The sequence below is a fragment of the Chiloscyllium punctatum genome, chromosome 26 (assembly GCF_047496795.1).
Source record: "Chiloscyllium punctatum isolate Juve2018m chromosome 26, sChiPun1.3, whole genome shotgun sequence".
NCBI lineage: Eukaryota > Metazoa > Chordata > Chondrichthyes > Orectolobiformes > Hemiscylliidae > Chiloscyllium > Chiloscyllium punctatum.
In genome coordinates, this window is record NC_092764.1 from 5,112,300 (window position 1) to 5,130,848 (window position 18,549).

General features: G+C 45.6%; 1 protein-coding gene across 2 annotated transcripts in view; it reads left to right on the plus strand.

The window, feature by feature from the left end:
- The window catches only part of ss18l2 (ss18, like 2), a 37,549-nt gene that overhangs the window by 7,669 nt on the left and 11,331 nt on the right, over positions 1 to 18,549 (plus strand). For both annotated transcript variants that reach the window (XM_072595800.1, XM_072595799.1), the window contains exons 3-5: positions 6,292 to 6,376; positions 8,393 to 8,510; positions 12,609 to 12,821. In XM_072595800.1, coding sequence (XP_072451901.1) covers positions 6,292 to 6,376; positions 8,393 to 8,510; positions 12,609 to 12,821 — 416 coding nt within the window. The remainder of the gene's footprint in view (positions 1 to 6,291; positions 6,377 to 8,392; positions 8,511 to 12,608; positions 12,822 to 18,549) is intronic.

Consider the following 18,549-nt stretch of genomic DNA (forward strand, 5'->3'; position numbering starts at 1 on the left):
TCAGGTCTCTAGAGTCGGGCTTGGACAGGTGACCTTGTAACTTAGAGAAGAAAGTACAACCCTTGGAACCACTCTGACACTACGCTTGTCATCTTTATTGTCCCTCACCTCCCACTCTCCTGACAAATCCACATTAGTTTCCAGTTACTCTCCTCTTGTTCTGATAGAACATACCCATTCAGTGAGACACACTTCATTGTCTTCCTGCTGACCTCATACTTTCCATTTGAAAGTCTCTGCTATTTCACCTGCCAACTTGCAGTTGCTCTCTTTGGTCCACTCAGCTCCTTATTTTCCAATCCATAGCCAGTGAGACAAACATTCCCCTTTCATCTGTTTCTTTATGCTCATTTTAAAAAAAATTCACCCAGGGAATGAAGGTCCAGGGCAGCAGTTCTTACCTATTTCGAACTGCCCTGGAGAAGGTGATGCTGAGTTGCCTTCTTGAATTTTGGGCAGTCCCTGGAGGGCAGGCTTACCCCGAGGACTGCTCAGGAAATAATTCCAGGACGTTTGGTCTAGCAGCAGTGAAGGAATGGCAATGTAGTTCCAAGTCAGGATGGTGGGTACTTGGAGGGAGCTTTCAGGTGCTGCCCTTTATCCTTTTCAGTGGTAGAGGTCATAGGTGTAGAGGATATATTTGATGGAGCTTGGTGAGTTGCTGCAGTGCATCTTGTAGATGCTGTACACTGTAGGTGTAGGTGAAGGTGGCGGATGGGGTGCCAATCATATGGGATACTTCAGTGGCAAATGTCCGAGACAGTGTAAAACGTTTTGTGTTGTTGGCTGCATCCATTCAGGCAAATGGGACATTTTCCATCTCACTCCTGAGTTGTGCTTTGTGTCAAAATGCATTGGTGGTGGGGGCAGGAGTTGAGTTAATCGACAGAATTCCAGCCTATGTCCAACGCTAGATCAGGGATAATCCAGGAAATCATAGGCCTGTGAGCCTCACAGTTATGGTACAGAAATTATTGGAAAAGATGCTCATGGACAAGATCTCTGCGCCTTTAGAAGCAAATGGACTTCTGAGTGACACACAGCATGGTTTGTGCGGGCAAGGTTGTGCCTCACTAACTTTGATTGAGTTTTTTTAAGGAGGTGATGAAGATGATTGATGAGGGCAAAGCGGTTGATGTTGTCTACAATTACTTCAGTAAAGCCTTTGACAAGGTCCCTCACGACAGATTGGTCGAAAAAGGTGAAGTCACATGGTATCAGGGGTGAGCTGGCAAGATGGATACAGAACTGGCTTAGTCATAACGGAGAGAGGGAGCAGTGGAAGGATGCTTTTCGGAATGGAAGGTTGTGACTAGTGGTGTTCCACAAGGATCTGTACTGTTTGTGATGTACATAATTGATTTGGACAAAAACGTGCTGGTCTAATTAGTACGTTTGCAGACGATACAAAAGTTGCTGGAGTTGTGAATAGTGAGGATTGTCAGGAGGTACAGCAGGATATAGATTAGGTGGACACATGGGCAGAAAAATGGCAGGTGGAATTTAATCTGGACAAATGTGAAGTGAAGCATTTTGGAAGGTCAAGTGCAGGTGGAATTTCTGCAGTGAATGGCCGAACCCTGAGGAGTACTGATATGCAGAGGGATCCAGGTCTGCAGGTCCATACATCACTGAAGGTGTCAGTGTAGGTAGATAAGGTAGTAAAAAAAGGCTTACGGCAAACTTGCCTTTATTAGAAGGGGCTTTGAGTGTAAGGATAGACAAGTTATGCTGCAGCTTTATAGAACTTTAGTTAGGCCACACTTGGAATATTGTGTACAGTTCTGGACGCCATAGTACAGGAAGGATATGGATCCTTTGGAGAGAGTAAAGAGAAGGTTTACCAGGATGTTGCCTGGTCTGGGGGATTTTAGCTCTGAAGAAAGGTTGGATAGACTGGGTTTGTTTTCACTGGAATGCAGGAGGTTGAGAGGCAACCTGATAGAAGTTTATAAGATTGTGAATGGGGTTTTCTCCCAGGATGGAGAATCAATTACTAGGAGGCGCAGATTCAAGGTGCGAGAGGGGAGTTTAAAAGAGATGTGTGAGGTAAGTTTTTCACACAAAAGGTGGTGAGTGTCTGGAGCGCACTGCCAGAGGGGGTGGTGATGGAAGCAGACACAACAGCAGCATTCAAGAAACACCTGAACCAATACATAAATAGGAACAGATGTGGATCCCGTAAGTGAAGACCGTTTTAGAATGGAAGAGCAAAATGCGGGGGTGCAGGTACAGAGGGCCGAAGGGCCTTTTCCTGTGTTGTCTTGTTCTTTTTCCTGTGTTGTCTTGTTCTTTGTAAGCTAGTATTTAATTCCAGATTTTTACTCTGTTCAAATTTTACCATCTGCTGTGGTGGGATTCAAGACCATGTTCCTAAATTTTAGCTGGGGTTCTGGATTAACAGTTCAATGATATTACTGTTATGCCCCCCCCCCCCCCCCCCCCCTGTCCCAGGCCATTGTCCTGACAGCACTCCAGTAATGTCAGCCTGACTGCTCCTTGCTTAATGTCATTGGTAATTATAGGTTAGCATGAAAATTGGTCCCATGGCACCTTTTCTCTGTGTGTAGCCCCACGCTCTGCCTGACCTGGGGAGTGATCAGTGAGGACAGTGTTGAGAGGAACTTGCTTTGTGATGTTGATGTCTCATGGACAATACAAGCTTTGTTCCAGACATGTCTGGACTTGGCAGTAACATGATGCCAGCACATATGAGTGGTATCATTGTTTGTGTTTAATGCTGCACAGCAAGTTTCACTCTTCATTCTTGCCTGGCAAGTTTATTAAATAAATTTCCTCCAATAGCCTTCCTCTTCATGCTGCTAAAATTGGGATTTCACAGCCTCACATTTTGCTTCTACCTTCTTCACCCATAGTCACTAACACTTGGTCAATGGTCATGGAAAAGGTGAGGAGGGGGGGAAAGAATTATCACTCAGTCCCTCTTGCTGTCCTACCCCCAGCTGTTTTCAGACTGATCCCTGTTGCCATGACATGTTCACTGCAGTTTGTAATAGACCGCGAATCCAACCCCTGCGGCTGTAATTCAGTCCCAGACCCACAAGAGCACCTTACATCATTTTCTGATTGGGAACATAATACTGCCTGAAACTGATTTGCATTTATGTCCTGTCTTTGTAAAATAGTAACACTCCTTCGGGGACTTCATAGGTGTATCATCAAACCATATTTTAGAAACTAAAACAGAACCTGCCGGAAAAGCTCAGCAGGTCTGGCAGCATCTCTGCAGAGAAATCAAAGTTAACATTTCGGGTCCACTGATTTTTCCTTTGAACTGATGGTAGCTAGGAACATATTGGCTCATATGCAGAAGATGGGGTGGGATGAGGAGGTAAGGAGTAAACAATAGGTAGGCATTAAGACCAGAGAGAGAGGAGAGCAGTTGGACAAAGGTGTCGATAAGGATCTGGTTGGGAGGGTGAATAGCTGTGAGTGAGACTGTATAGGTAGTGTATAATGCCAGTCTGTGATAACAAGGCCTGATGTGTCTGGTAGGGGGCTAGGGCATGGCAGAGTTTAGGCCCTAAAATTATTGAACTCGATATTGAGTCCAGAAGGCTGCAAGGTCCCCAAGAGGAAAACAAGGTGCTGTTCTTCCTGCTTGCTCTGAGCTTCACTGGAACACTGCAGCAAGCCTGAGACAGAGATCTTGGCCAGGGAACAAGGTAGGATGTTAAAGTAGCAGGCAACTGGAAGCTCAGGGTTTTTTCAGTGGGCAGAATGTAGATGTTCTGCAAAGCGGTCACCCAGTTTATGCTTCGTTTCCCCAGTGTAGGGGAGACCACGTTGATCCACTGCTACACATTGTGAGAAGTGCAGGTAAAGTGCTGTTTCATCTGGAAGACGTGTCAGGCCCTTGGAAAATGAGGAGGGAGGAGGGAACTGGGCAGGTGTTACATCTTCGGAGGTTGCAGGGAAGGTGCCGTGGGAGGGTGTTGGGAATGAAGGAAGAGTGGATCAGGGTGTCCCAGAGGTTACGGTCCCTGCAGAAGGCAGACAAGGGAGGGGAGGGAGTATGTGTCTGGGGGTGGCATCTCGCTGGAGGTGGCAGAAATGGCAGCTGATGATCTTCTGGATGTGAATGCTGGTGGGATGGTAGGTAAGGACAAGGGGAACCATATCACTGTTGTGGGATGGAAGAGAGGGGCTGAGGGCGGAAGTATGGAAGATGGGTTGGGCCCAGTTGAGGGCCCTGTCAACAGTAGTCCTGGGAATCCTCGGTTGAGGAAGAAGGTAGACATTTTGGTGGCTTCCTTGTCAAAGTTGGCCTCACCGGAATATATGCGATGGAGATGGAGGAACTAGGAGAACAGAATGCAGTCTTTACAGAAAACAGGGTGTGAGGATGTATAGTCCAGACAGTTGTGGGAATAGGTGGGTTTATATTGGATATTAGTGGCCAGTCTATCCCCTGAAATGGGGCAGATTGAGATTAAATTGAGCCAAGGAGACATTAAGGAAGCTTGGTATGTTTCCAGCAAGGCCCTAAAGGAGGGGAGAGAGACAGATCGAGAGGTTTGGCAAGAGAATACCAGAGCTTACAGCCTAAGCAATTGACAGCACAGCCACCAGTGTTTAACTGTTTAAAATCACAGATCCGCTAGAAATCAGAATTGGAAGAACTCAAGAGACCTTGGAGGATTGTAGGACTTGAGAAAGCAAAGCTTTAGAGGGATTTAAACAGTAGGACCACCATTTTAAAACTGAGTAAAATTATTGAGTCATTATTCCCATATTGAGCGAGCTTGCCTCCATTTGAGTGACTGTAGGTTCAAATATTATGATCCCAGTTGATGTTATTACTGGACAAGTCAGATCCCAGGCTGAAATCTGCCTTGGTAGATGATATTTTGTTTGTTGTATTTTTTAATTAGGTGGTCTGTCAGTGAAACATAGGTCCCGATGTTGGGGATTTTGATTTAACATTGAAACAAAAGCTTATTATGCTATGAAAGGCAAATTAGTTAGATATAAACACATATAAATATTTTGTAAAACAATAATAGCATAATCCTATTAATTCAAACAGCATCCCATTGCAATACTCAAACACTTATCTGTCCCACACAGGATTTGATTTAACTGTGGCATCAATTCCTGGTTATGAGAATCTGACAGACTGATTTGTCATATAACTGTGATTCGATTTTTCTCAGCTGCGCACAAGAACTTCAGGATTTTAACCAAAGAATTTTTAGGTTTTGAACTTTTAAGCAAAACTCCTTACACTGAGGTAGCCTTTTTTAATAATTCAAAATGCTTTCTCTGTTTCTCGGGAGCAATGCATTCAACTTCCGCTAAGAACCTGACATAATTGCCCAAAACCTATTTTTTCAAGCTTTACATGTTTCCCTAACCCAAAAATCAATCTCTGAAACTTCTACCTAAAAGCTTACTACAGTACACTGCTTACCAAACAGTGTAAATAATACACATTCCTGTCCAGGAAGTCTTTGTCTTGAAAGAAATCACCATGGCTTAGGCAACCGATCAGCTGTGATCTCGTTTGAAAGCTGGAACAGGCTTGAGGGGCTGATGTTCTTACATTTCGCAAAAACGTTCTTTCAAGTAAATCGTTAAACCCCTTTAGATGCACAGAAAATCCATATGCCACTCATTAAAATTCAAATATCAAAATAAATAAAATAAAATATATCATGTCAATCACAATATGTCAAAGTATGATCTATATGTTCAAACTATGCAAAGTTTAGGAGATTGAAGGTGATTCCATTGAGAATGCATTTCTGAAACTTCCAAAAATGTTTCAATGCTGAATGGGATCCCATTGGCAACACCATCTATTTGGGAAAGGGTGTTGGTGTCAATAATGAACTCATTTGCACACGTTGTTAAATTCATTAGTTCAGTGAATACAGATTGTCACTTTCTTTGAACTTAAACATTGAGTGCAATTTTGAGAAGAAATCACTGTCTTCACCAAGATTCCAGTTCCCCAGGTTAAACATAATAATAATAATGAATGAAATGTGCATTTCTTTAATATCCCAGTGGTTGTCTCCCAGGATTGTACTGTCAGCAGTGCCTGGGGAATTAATCACAAATTCCTGGAGCTTTAGTAACTGTGCTGGGACAAGAAGACAGGTTGAAACTAACTGAGAGGTGGTGACTCCTTGCTAAGGAGCATGTCAAAGGCACAGACAATTGGGTTGGCGATGAATATAGAACCGTCCCCTAAAATGAGTTGGTGTCTTGAGGGAAAATGGGAAGTGACAACTCAATAATCCTTTGTCATTGTGTATTGTTCAGATATCAGCAGATCTTGCACAGAAACCTCATCTATCTGGCTACGATAGCAGACTCCAGCCAGAATGTACCCAGTGCCCAACCTGTGGTAAGTGACAGTGAACACCTCAGTAATGGAGAGAAATGTAGGGTTTACTGCAGACCTGGGGAATGGGTATAGGCATCCCTACTCTGACGTATGCGCTGTCCCACGTGTCCCCCAACCAGGGCTGTACACTGTCTTATGTGACCCTCTGACCAGGCCTATGCACTGTCCTGTGTAACATAACCCCCTCCCCCCAACAGCCGGGCCTGTGTGCCCCTACCCTGGCCAGTTCTGTGCACTGTCCTGCTTATCCCCCTGACCAGGCCAATGTGCTATCATGTGAGTCATTCCCCCCCCCCCCCCCCCCCCCCACTAGCCAGGCCTGCGCACTGTCCCATGTGTACCCCCCACCAGGCTGCTGCGTGCTGTCCCATATGTGTCCCCCAGCCCGGCCAGGCCTACATGCTGTCACATGTGTTTCCCCACGCCAGACCTGCATGCTGTCCCGTGTCCCCCCACCCTCGGCCAGGCCTGCACACTGTCCTGTGTATTCCCTGATAGTGTTCTCAACCTGACTGCTCCTCATGTGGCTTATATAAAAGGCCTCTATTCCAAACAGCGATGAGTTTGAGAATATTTACCCATCCTCATCTGTACGCTATTCAGGCCTTGATGATTGCCGTCTGGAAATAACATTGGCATCCCCATTCCCATTTATTGCAGCCACAGACAATATTGGGGTATAGTCCATGATAGAATGGAGTGCACATGAGCTATGGATTGGATTGATTGGTGGGCAGAGAGCACTTGGACTGAGGAAAAGGAATAAAGTGTGGGTAGAGATTTGTGATAGGCCTGGGTTTGCACAGGATGAGCGAAGTTCAGTCTTTCTGGATTGAGTGCTGTGTCAGATCAGATGTATCGGGGCCTGATATTGATAACTCAGTCGATATTTGGAATGTGCCCGCAATTTCCCTTTACCTGAATTCTGTGCCCTGTTTGAACTTGAAGGTGTAAACTAAAGTTCTGCTAAGAGCAGTTGTGTGTTCAACCTTACGTATCAGCAGCATTGAGGCAGTATGAAAAGCTACTTCTCTGTTGCTGGGTGTGAGAGCATATAGGAGGAAGGTGCAATTGTTTACCAACAGCGTCTATTGGCAGATCATCAGCAAGGCGAGTATCAACAAAGTATTCCAGGATTAGTGTCTGTCTGCTGTTTGACAGAGTTCTTCAATAAGTCCTATGTTCCCCAATCTGTCCCTGTGGACCAGAAAATTCCTCCTTTTTAAGGTATTTATCTGATTCCTTGTTTAAAGTTGCGACTGAATCTGCTCCCACTGCAATTTCTGTCAATGCATTCCAGATCACAATGGCTCACTGCCAGTGACCTGCAGCAAATCTGTCAGAAAATAACTTTGATTTGAATGGCACCCTGAATTCACAAAACAACATTATTCTATCCCCCCCTTCAAGAGACAAGTGTCTTCCTTTCTCCAGAGTTCTCACTTTTTCTTTTTCATGTTGGTCCTGCTGGTGTGGAGTTGTTTGTTTGTCTATTAGTATTTTTCCAGAGGCTAATGACTGTATCACAGTCTCTTGAATGATCCTGAGGGCGTCAAATAGAGAGTTCACTCTCTGGCAGAGGAAGCTTGCTGTTGATTGCCACTTTCTTCTCTCTCTCTCTCTCTCTCTCTCCCCCGCCTTGTTACTGAGTGGAGGATATTATTAATTTTGGTTTGAATTTTCATCTTCAATGCAATTTAAAAATGTGGCAAACTAGGTTGAAGGAGAGTCCACGATTTCCAACATCATACGCCTAACCTTTCTTTGTCACTGAGTTGTTGTTTTGGTTCTATTTGATGATGAGGCTACAGACTGGGTGTGATGTGTTCAGTGGTCACAGTGACATCTGTAGGACTGGCAGACCGTGTGACCCATCTGATTCGAGGAATCTGCTTTTCACCGTCAGAATGACAATGTCTCCAGAATGTCTGCCTGACTGCCTTTCTGGGAAATTATGATTGAAGCCACTGTTCCGATTTTACTACTTTAACTATCCAATTGCTTTCTCTTCTTCAGGCACTCAGTCAGCCAATGACAATGGGACCAGGAGGAATGGAACCTGTGGGGAGAACTGCAGACTCCGTGGGGAGTGGAACCCCTCCTCCTGGGGCAGGAAACACTCATCAAATAGCAGGTAAAGGACAAGTCGCTTTGTTCTCTGATTATTCTGTCATTATTTGAATATGTTGAGTTTTAGTAATAGATGAGGTTGGTATTCTCTAACTGCTGTTTGGATAGCTGCCATGTCAGGGAAAACTGGATAAGAATTGGTTTCTTTCCCTAATCGATTGCCACATTTCCAACATCGAGGACAAAGTGAGGGCTGCATATGCTGGAGATCAGAGTCAAGAGTGTGGTGCTGGAAAAGCACAGCAGTTCAGGCAGCATCTGAGGAGCAGAAGTGGCAGAGGAGGATGCAATGTATGTCGTATCATCCTCCGCCACCTACAAGTAGATCCCACCACCAGATACATTGTTCCCTCCCCATCCCTATCAGTGTTCCGGAGAGACCATTCCCTCCATGACTCCCTCATCAGATCCACCCCCCACCCCACCAACCAGCCTACACCATTCCCGGCACCTTCTCCTGTCACCACAGAAAATGCAAAACCTGCGCCCATACCTCCCCCCTCACCTCCGTCCAAGACCCCAAAGGATCCTTCTCCATCCGACAGAAATTTACCTGTACCTCCACCATTGTCATCTATTGTATCCGTTGCATCCAATGTTGTCTCCTCTATATCGGGGAGACAGGATGTCAACTTGCGGATCGTTTCAGAGAACATCTCTGGGACACCTGCACCAACCAACCAACCCCACTGTCCCGTGGCCGAACACTTCAACTCCCCCTCCCGCTCAGCCAAGGGTATGCAGGTCCTGGGCCGCCTCCATCGCCAAACCCTTACCAGCTGACGTTGAGGAAGAACGCCTCATATTCCACCTCGGGACACTGCAACCACACAGGATTAATGTGGATTTCACCAGTTTCTTCGTTTCCCTTCCCCCAACATTATCTCAGTCTCAAGCCTCCAAATTTACACCGCCTTCTTGACTTGCCCATCATCTTTCCCATCTATCCGCTCCACCATCCTCTCTGACTTATCACCTTCTCCCACACCTTCAGCTACTTGTTGCATTCTCAGCTACCTTCACTCCCCAACCCCACCCTACCCCCATTTATCTCTCAGCCCCCAGCCCACAAGCCTATTCCTGATGAAGAGCTTATACCCAAAATGTCGATTCTCCTGCTCCTCGGATGCTGCCTGACCCGCTGTGCTTTTCCAGCACCACAATATCAATCCATATTTCCCACATTGCAACAGTAACTAAATATCTGTGAGAAGCTAGAGAAGTGATTGCTGGGCCCCCTTGCTGAGTTATTTGTATTGTCGATAGTCACAGGTGAGGTGCTGGAAGACTGGAGGTTGGCTAACGTAGTGTCACTATTTAAGAAAGGTGGTAAGGAAGAGCCAGGGAACTATAGACCGATGAGCCTGACATTGGTGGTGGACAAGTTGTTGGAGGGAATCCTGAGGGACAGGATGTACATGTATTTGGAAAGGCAAGGACTGATTAGGGATAGTCAACATGGCTTTGTGCGTGGGAAATCATGTCTCACAAACTTGGTTGAGTTTTTTGAAGAAGTAACAAAGAGGATTGATGAGGACAGAGCGGTAGACGTGATCTATATGGACTTCAGTAAGGTGTTTGACAAGGTTCCTCGTGGTAGACTGGTTAGCAAGGTTAGATCTCATGGAACACAGGGATGACTAGCCATTTGGATACAGAACTGGCTTGAAGGTAGAAAGTTTAAAAATCACGCAACAGCAGGTTATAGTCCACCAGATTAATTTGGAAGGACACCAGGCAACACCATACTCCCTCCCAGTGGGGGAACACTTCAACGGTCTGGGACATTTGAACTTGGACCTTCAGGTGACCATCCCCCAAGGTGGACATTGGGACAGGCAACAATGCAAAGTGGCCAAGCAGAGGCATAGCCACGTATGGTACCCATGGGGATGGTCTCAATCGGGACCTTGGGTTCATGTCAAACTACAAATGACCCCACTACACTGTAGACACTCTCGCACATGCGCACACCTTCTCACCTGCTTATACTCCATTACGCTTAATGCACGCACACAAACACACACTCTCACAGTCACATGCACACACACTCTCCCACATGCACGCACTTACTCTCTCATGCACATACACACACGCCCATGCACACACTCTGTGTGTCTATCTCTCTCTTTCCCCCCATCACATGCATGCATATACATAAGTCAGTCTCTGGGGTGAATTTGTATTTGCAGAATACATTCTATTTTGTTCAAAAAGCACACAATCTGCAGACAGTCAATCTACGTGACATTTCTTCAAACTTTGGAAATGGAATCAGTCTTACTCAAGATTGGGATATAGACAGACTCTAACCTCACACCTTTAATGTATTGTCTAAGCTGAAATGCCACTTTTTTTTAGAAAACCTTAAGTTATCTCAAGAATGTGACTTGAAAGAAGTTCTGGGATTTACATATTAATGAACTGAAACCTGCAACCCATTTAAAATATGAAAGACTTAAAAGCAATCTAGGCTTGCTCATTATATTGTATCCGTTGCATGGCACTGTGATCTTTTGCTATAAATTTCTGTGTCTTACGATCCTGCTCCATAGCTACCTGATGAAGGAGTGATGCTCTGAAAGCTAATGCTTCCAAATAAACCTTTTGGACTATAACCTGGTGTTGTGTGATTTTTAACTTTCTCCACCCCAGTTGAACACTGACACCTCCAGTTACAGGTAGAAGACAGAAACTGGTGGTGGAAGGTTGCTTTTCAGACTGGAGACCTGTGACCAGTGGAGTGTCACAAGGATCGGTGCTGGGTCCATTGCTTTTTGTCATTTACATAAATGATTTAGGTGTGAGCATAGGAGGTATAGTTAATAACTTCTCAGATGACACCAAAATTGGAGGTGTAGTGGACGGCGAAGGAGGTTACCTCGGATTACAACAGGATCTTGATCAGATCGGCCAAGAGGCTGAGGCAGATGGAGTTTAATTTAGATAAATGTGAGCTGCTGCATTTTGGAAAGGCAATTCAGAACAGGATTTACACACTTAATGGTCAGGTCCGAGGGAGTGTTGCTGAACAAAGAGACCTTGAAGTGCAGGTTCATAACTCCTTGAAAGTGGAGTCACAGGTAGATAGGATAGTGAAGAAGGCGTTTGGTATGCTTCCTTTATTGGTCAGAGTATTGAGTACAGGAGTTGGGAGGTCATGTTGCGGCTGTACAGGACATTGGTTAGGCCACTGTTGGAATATTGTGTGCAATTCTAGTCTCCTTCCTATCGGAAAGATGTTGTGAAACTTGAAAGGGTTCAGAAAAGATTTACAAGGCTGTTGTTGGGACTGGAGGGTTTGAGCTTTAGGGAGAGGCTGAACAGGCTGGGGCTGTTTTCCCTGGAGCGTCAGAGGCTCTGGGGTGACCTTATAGAGGTTTATAAAATCATGAGGGGCATGGATAGGTTAAACAGAAGAGTTCTTTTCCCTGGGGTGGGGGAGTCCAGACAGCATAGGTTTGGGGTGAGAGGGGTAAGATTTAAAAAGGAGAGGAAGGGTGAGGAAAGGTTGGGGGGTAGGGAAGGGTGGGGGCCAGTGTACCGTTGTGTGTGGGGGAGCTGTGTGGGATTGAGGGTGGGGGGGCAGTTGGGATGGGAAAAGGGTGAAGGGGCAATTGCGGGTGGGCGTAGGGTGAGAGGGCAGTGTGGCATGGGGGTGGGGGAAAGGTGGGGCAGTGTAGGGTGGGGGAAGGGTGAGGGGGCAGTGTGGGGTGGGTAACAGTGTGGGGTTGGGGGCTGTGACTTTGGAGGTATGTGGGGGAGGTGACAGTGTGGGGTGGGGGTGTTGTGGTGGGTAGCTCTCAGCTGTCTCCTCCTTCTGCAGCTAAACCCTTCTGTCCCCACTCCAGTACCACTCCATGGCGATTCCAGGAACATGTGGTTCTCTATCCCTTTACTCATCACCTTCACCACTTCCTCCATCCCCAGAGCCTTGAAACTGACAGCTGGATAGAAGGTTTTAATCTCAATCTGCTGCTTGTTGTGGTGTGTTTGATGAGTTGAGGGTTCAGAAGGTGTGTCTCTGGGTGGCAGCAGTCATTGCACCATGGTCGGAAAACACTGTTATTTGTCTTTTCTCAATGTTTCTCTCTCCCAACAGGTGTCGGAGCATCATTTCCCCAGGGCCAGCCTCATTGTCAACCTGTTACGTCAAACCCCTCAATCGGCTTGCCTGTCAGCAGTCACAGCAACGTGGGAAGTTTCAACCAATCGATGGCTCCGCCACAGAGCCTGCCAGCCCAGGAACAGATGGGAATGAGTCTTGGACAGCCTCTGGGCACTCACCTACAGCCTGTGGCCCAGCAGAACCCAGGTATGGCACATCACAGTCAAACAACCTGCCTGTCTCAGCAAGGTGCAGCTTGTTCAATGTTCCCCTTCCCCTAACCTGATATACAGCATCCATTCTCTGTCAATGTCTTTCTCTCTCTGCCTCTGCCTGTCTCTATGTTGATCTCTATCTCTAAATCTCTCTCTCTCTCTCTCTCTCCAACGCCCTGCCCCAAACACCACCACCATGTTCCACACATTCTATTCTGGGGATTGTCCCCTCCTGGTCACATATGGCTTTATTATACAGGTGCAGTTTATTTTATCTATATATTCATTCTCTGGGTGTGGGTGCTGCTGGCAAGGCTGGCATTTATTGTCTATTTTATTCATGGGATGTGGACATCATTGGCTGGGCCAGCATCCATTGCATACCTGTAGTTGCCCGTTGAGAAGGTGGGATTGAGCTGCCTTCTTGAACCGCTGCAGTCCATCTGCTGTAGGTTGACCCACAATGCCTTAAGGAGGGAGATCTAAGATTTTGACCCAGTGACACTGAAGGAAAGGCAATATATTTCCAAGTCAGGCTGGTGAGTGGCTTGGAGATGGTGGTTTTCCCATGTATCTGCTGCTCTTGTCCTTAGAGATGGAAGTGGTTATGTGTTTGAAAGGTGCTGTTGAAGGATCTTTGGTGAATTTCTGCAGTGTATCTTGTAGATAGTGTACATTGCTGCGACTGGTTACTGGTGTTGGAGACTCTGCACCTTTGCGGGTGGTGCCAATTGAGTAGGCTGCTTTTCCTGGATGGTGTCAAGCTTCATGAGTTTTCGTTATTGAACTTGAGAAGACTTTGTTAGTATTGAGTATCTTATGTACAGTATTGGACTGGAGTCCCCTACAGCTCAAACCATGTAAATACTGCAGATTGCCTTCCCTAATGTATATTAGTGAACCAGTAGGCAGAGAGTCTGTGTTGACTTGGATAGGAACAGTTTAACCCCAGTTATCCCTGAATAACATTAACCAACAAGTCTTTCTTGATCTTGCACCCTTGGTTAACCCTTTTCAGTGAGAGAATTCCAGATTTTGTGCTTCTGGCTTCAATCCAGAACAATTTTATTGTTATTTTGCAGATCTCACCACCTTATTCTGGATTTATCCACCAAAGGAAATGGTTTCTCTACATCTACCTTTGGACATTTTAAACCCTCAATTCTATCAGTTCCCAAATTCAAAGGAATGCCGGCAAGCCATTCAATTATACCTTTGTCAATCTGCACTACAGTCTCTGCAAGGCTAGTAACTCTTTTCTGAGGTATGGTTTAGGGAACCGAATGAGGTTTCGCACAGCTGAGAATCGGAAAGGACAGGAAAGTGAATGTAAGGAGTGTTGGATTAGCTATGATCCTATAGAATGGTCAAGCAGGCTCAATGGACTTATCCCTTCCTTCTCTTTGTATTCCACCCCTTGATAAAAAGTGAGGACTTTTCCAATAGCCAGGGAAGTGCACCTCAGTGAGGGTCAGGGCAGGGTGCAGTCTTTCTCTTTTAAAAACTTGGTCAGAATTGGGATGGGACAATAAGGTTTAAAAGCTTGGAATCAGGTCCAGAGGTTCAGGATGTTCCTGTTAGTGCTGCACAGGTCTGTAACCAGCTCAGCTCCGCCATCTTCAGTAATAGAGCGATATTGCAGGTGCAGGGCAGACCTGGAAATAAGGAGTCTTATTTTAACTTTTTAAATTATAATTATGGAAATAAAGTTGAGGGTAAATTAGAACACATAATCAGAGTACAGACAATCCCTGGATTGCAAACATGTTCAGTTTTGGAGTTCATTCACAACTCAAATAGTACACAAGACTGAACACAATGCAGGACCTTGGAAGGAAGCTGTTCCGACATACAGAAAGTGCTCATATGTCAGATCTTTAAAGTTATAACCATGAGCGGGATCACATTCGTCAGTACCAGGATTTGTAAGCAGGACTTTTGTAAATCAGGGACCTGTATTACAGATCCACAGATATTTCAATATCTCACCAAGTTGATAGAGTCATAGCGATGTACTGCATGGAAACAGACTCTTCGGTCCAACCTGTCCATGCCGACCAGATATCCCAACGCAATCTAGTCCCACCTGCCAGCACCCAGCCTATATCCCTCCAAACCCTTCCTATTCATATACCCATCCAAATGCCTCTTAAATGTTACAATTGTACCAGCCTTCAAAACATCCTCTGGCAGCTCATTCCATAAACGTACCACTCTCTACGTGAAAAAGTTGCCCCTTAGGTCTCATTTATATCTTTACCCTCTCACCCTAAACCTATGCCCTCTAGTTCTGGACTCCCCGACCCCAGGGAAAAGATCTTGTCTATTTATCCTATCCATGCCCCACATGATTTTGTAAACCTCTATGAGGTCACCCCTCAGCCTCTGACGCTCCAGGAAAACAGCCCAGCCTGTTCAGCCTCTCCCTGTAGCTCAAATCCTCCAACCCTGGCAACATGCTTGTAAATCTTTTCTGAACCCTTTCAAGTTTCATAACATCTTTCCGATAGGAAGGAGACCAGAATTGGACGCAATATTCCAACAGTGGCCTCGCCAATGTCCTGTACAGCCACAACATGACCTCCCAACTCCTGTACTCAATATTCTGACCAATAAAGGAAAGCATACCAAATGCCTTCTTCACTATCCTATCTCTCTGACTCCACTTTCAAGGAGCTATGAACCTGCACTCCAAGGTCTCTTTGTTCAGCAACACTCTCTAGGACCTTACCATTAAGTGTATAAGTCCTGCTAAGATTTGCTTTCCCAAAATGCAGCACCTCACATTTATCTGAATTAAACTCCATCTGCCACTACTCAGCCCATTGGCCCATCTGGTCCAGATTCTGTTGTAATCTGAGGTAACCCTCTTTGCTGTCCACTACACCTCCAATTTTGGTGTCACCTGCAAACTTACTAACTGTACCTCTTATGCTCACATCCAAATCATTTATGTAAATGACGAAACGTAGTGGACTCAGCACTGATCCTTGTGGCACTCCACTGGTCACAGGCCTCCAGTCTGAAAAACAACCCTCCACCACCACCCTCTGTCTTCTACCTTTGAGTCAGTTCTGTATCCAAATGGCTAGTTCTCCTTGTATTCCGTGAGATCTAACCTCGCTAATCAATCTCCCATGAGGAACCTTGTCAAACACCTTACTGAAGTCCATATAGATCACATCCACTGTTCTGCCCTCATCAATCTTCTTTGTTACTTCTTCAAAAAACTGAATCAAGTTTGTGAGACATGATTTCCCACGCACAAAGCCATGTTGACTATCCCTAATCAGTCCTTGCCTTTCCAAATACATGTACATCCTGTCCCTCAGGATTCCCTCCAACAACTTGCCCACCACTGAGGTCGGGCTCACCGGTCTATAGTTCCCTGGCTTGTCTTTACCGCCCTTCTTAAACAGTGGCACCACGTTTGCCAACCTCCAGTCTTCCGGCACCTCACCTGTGACTACCGATGATACAACTATCTCTGCAAGAGGCCCAGCAAACACTTCTCTAGCTTCCCACAGAGTTCTCAGGTACACCTGATCAGGTCCTGGGGATTTATCCACCTTTAACGGTTTCAAGACATTCAGCACCACCTCCTCTGTAATCTGGACATTTTGCAAGATATCACCATCTATTTCCCTACAGTCTATATCTTCCATATCCTTTTCCACAGTAAATACTGATGCAAAATATTCGTTTAGTATCTTCCCCCATTTTCTGTGGCTCCACACAAAGGCCGCCTTGCTGATCTTTGAGAGGCCCCTATTCTCTCCCTAGTTACCCTTTTGCCCTTAATATATTTGTAAAAACCCTTTGGATTCTCCTTAATTCTATTTGCCAAAGCTATCTCATGTCCCTGTTTTGCCCTCCTGATTTCCCTCTTAAGTATACTCCTACTTCCTTTATACTCGTCTAAGAATTCACTCGATCTATCCTGTCTATACCTGACATATGCTTCCTTCTTTTTCTTAACCAAGCCCTCCATTTCTTTAGTCATCCACCATTCCCTACACCTACCAGCCTTCCCTTTCACCCTGACAGGAATATACTTTCTCTGGATTCTTGTTATCTCATTTCTGAAGGCATCCCTTTACCTGCGAACATCTGCCTCCAACCAGCTTTCAAAAGTTCTTGCCTAATACCGTCAAGATTGGTCTTTCTCCAAATTAGAACTTCAACTTTTAGATCTGGTCTATCCTTTTCCATCACTATTTTAAAATGAATAGAATTGTGGTCACTGGCCCCAAAGTGCTCCCCCACTGACACCTCAGTCACTTGCCCTGCCTTATGTCCCAAGAGTAGGTCAAGTTTTGCACCTTCTCTAGTAGTTACATCCACATACTGAATCAGAAAATTGTCTTGTACACACTTAAGAAATTCCTCTCCATCTAAACCTTTAACACTATGGCAGTCCCAGTCTATGTTTGGAAAGTGAAAATCCCCGACCATAACTACCCTATTATTCTTTCAGATAGCTGAGATCTCTTTACAAGTTTGTTTCTCAGTTTCCCTCTGACTATTGGTCTATAGTACAATCCCAATAAAGTGATCATCCCTTTCTTATTTCTCAGTTCCACCCAAATAACTTCCCTGGATGTATTTCCGGGAATATCGTCCCTCAGCACAGCTGTAATGCTATTCCTTATCAAAAATGCCACTCCCCCTCCTCTCTTGTCTCCCTTTCTATCCTTCCTGTAGCATTTGTATCCTGGAACATTAAGCTTCCAGACCTGTCCATCCCTGAGCCATGTTTCCGTAATTGCTATGATATCCCAGTCCCATGTTCCTAACCATGCCCTGAGTTCATCTGCCTTCCCTGTTAGGCCCCTTGCATTGAAATAAAAGCAGTTTAATTTATTAGTCCTCCCTTGTCCCTGCCTGCCCTGACTGTTTGACTCACTTCTGTTCTCAGCTGTCGCCGTCTCAGATCGATCTCTTTCCTCACTATCTCCCTGGGTCCCACCCCCCCCCCCCCCCCCCCCCCCCCCCACCTTACTAGTTTAAATCCTCCCAAGCAGTTCTAGCAAACTTCCCTGCCAGTATATTAGTCCCCTTCCAAGGTGCAATCCGTCCTTCTTGTACAGGTCACTTCTACCCCAAAAGAGGTTCAAATGATCCAAGAATGTGAATCCTTCTCCCATACACCCAGCTCCTCAGCCATGTATTCATCTGCTCTATACTTCTATTCCTGCCCTCACTAGCTCGTAGCACCGGGAGTAATCCAAATATTACTATTCTCGAGGTCCTCTTTTTTTAAATTTCTGCCTAACTCTCTGTAATCTCCCATCAGAATTTCAACCTTTTTCCCTTCCTATGTCATTGGTTCCAGTGTGCACATTGACCTCCTGCTGGCCCCTCTCCCCCGTGAGAGCATTCAGCACCCTCTCTGAGACATCCTTGATCCTGGCACCAGGGAAACAACTCTGCTTTTTCGCTGCTGGCCACAGAAATGTCTGTCTGTACCTCGGACTACAGAATCTCCTAACACGATTGATCCTTTGGAAGCCGACGTACCCCTCGTTGGATTAGAGCCAGTCTCAATACCAGTACCTTGGCTGTTCGTGCTACGTTCCCCTGAGAATCCATCACCCCCTACATTTTCCAAAACAGCATACCTGTTTGAGATGGGCATATCCACAAAAGACTCCTGCCCTAGGTGCCTACCTCTCTTACCCTTCCTGGAGTTAACCCATCTATGTGACTGTATCTGAGAC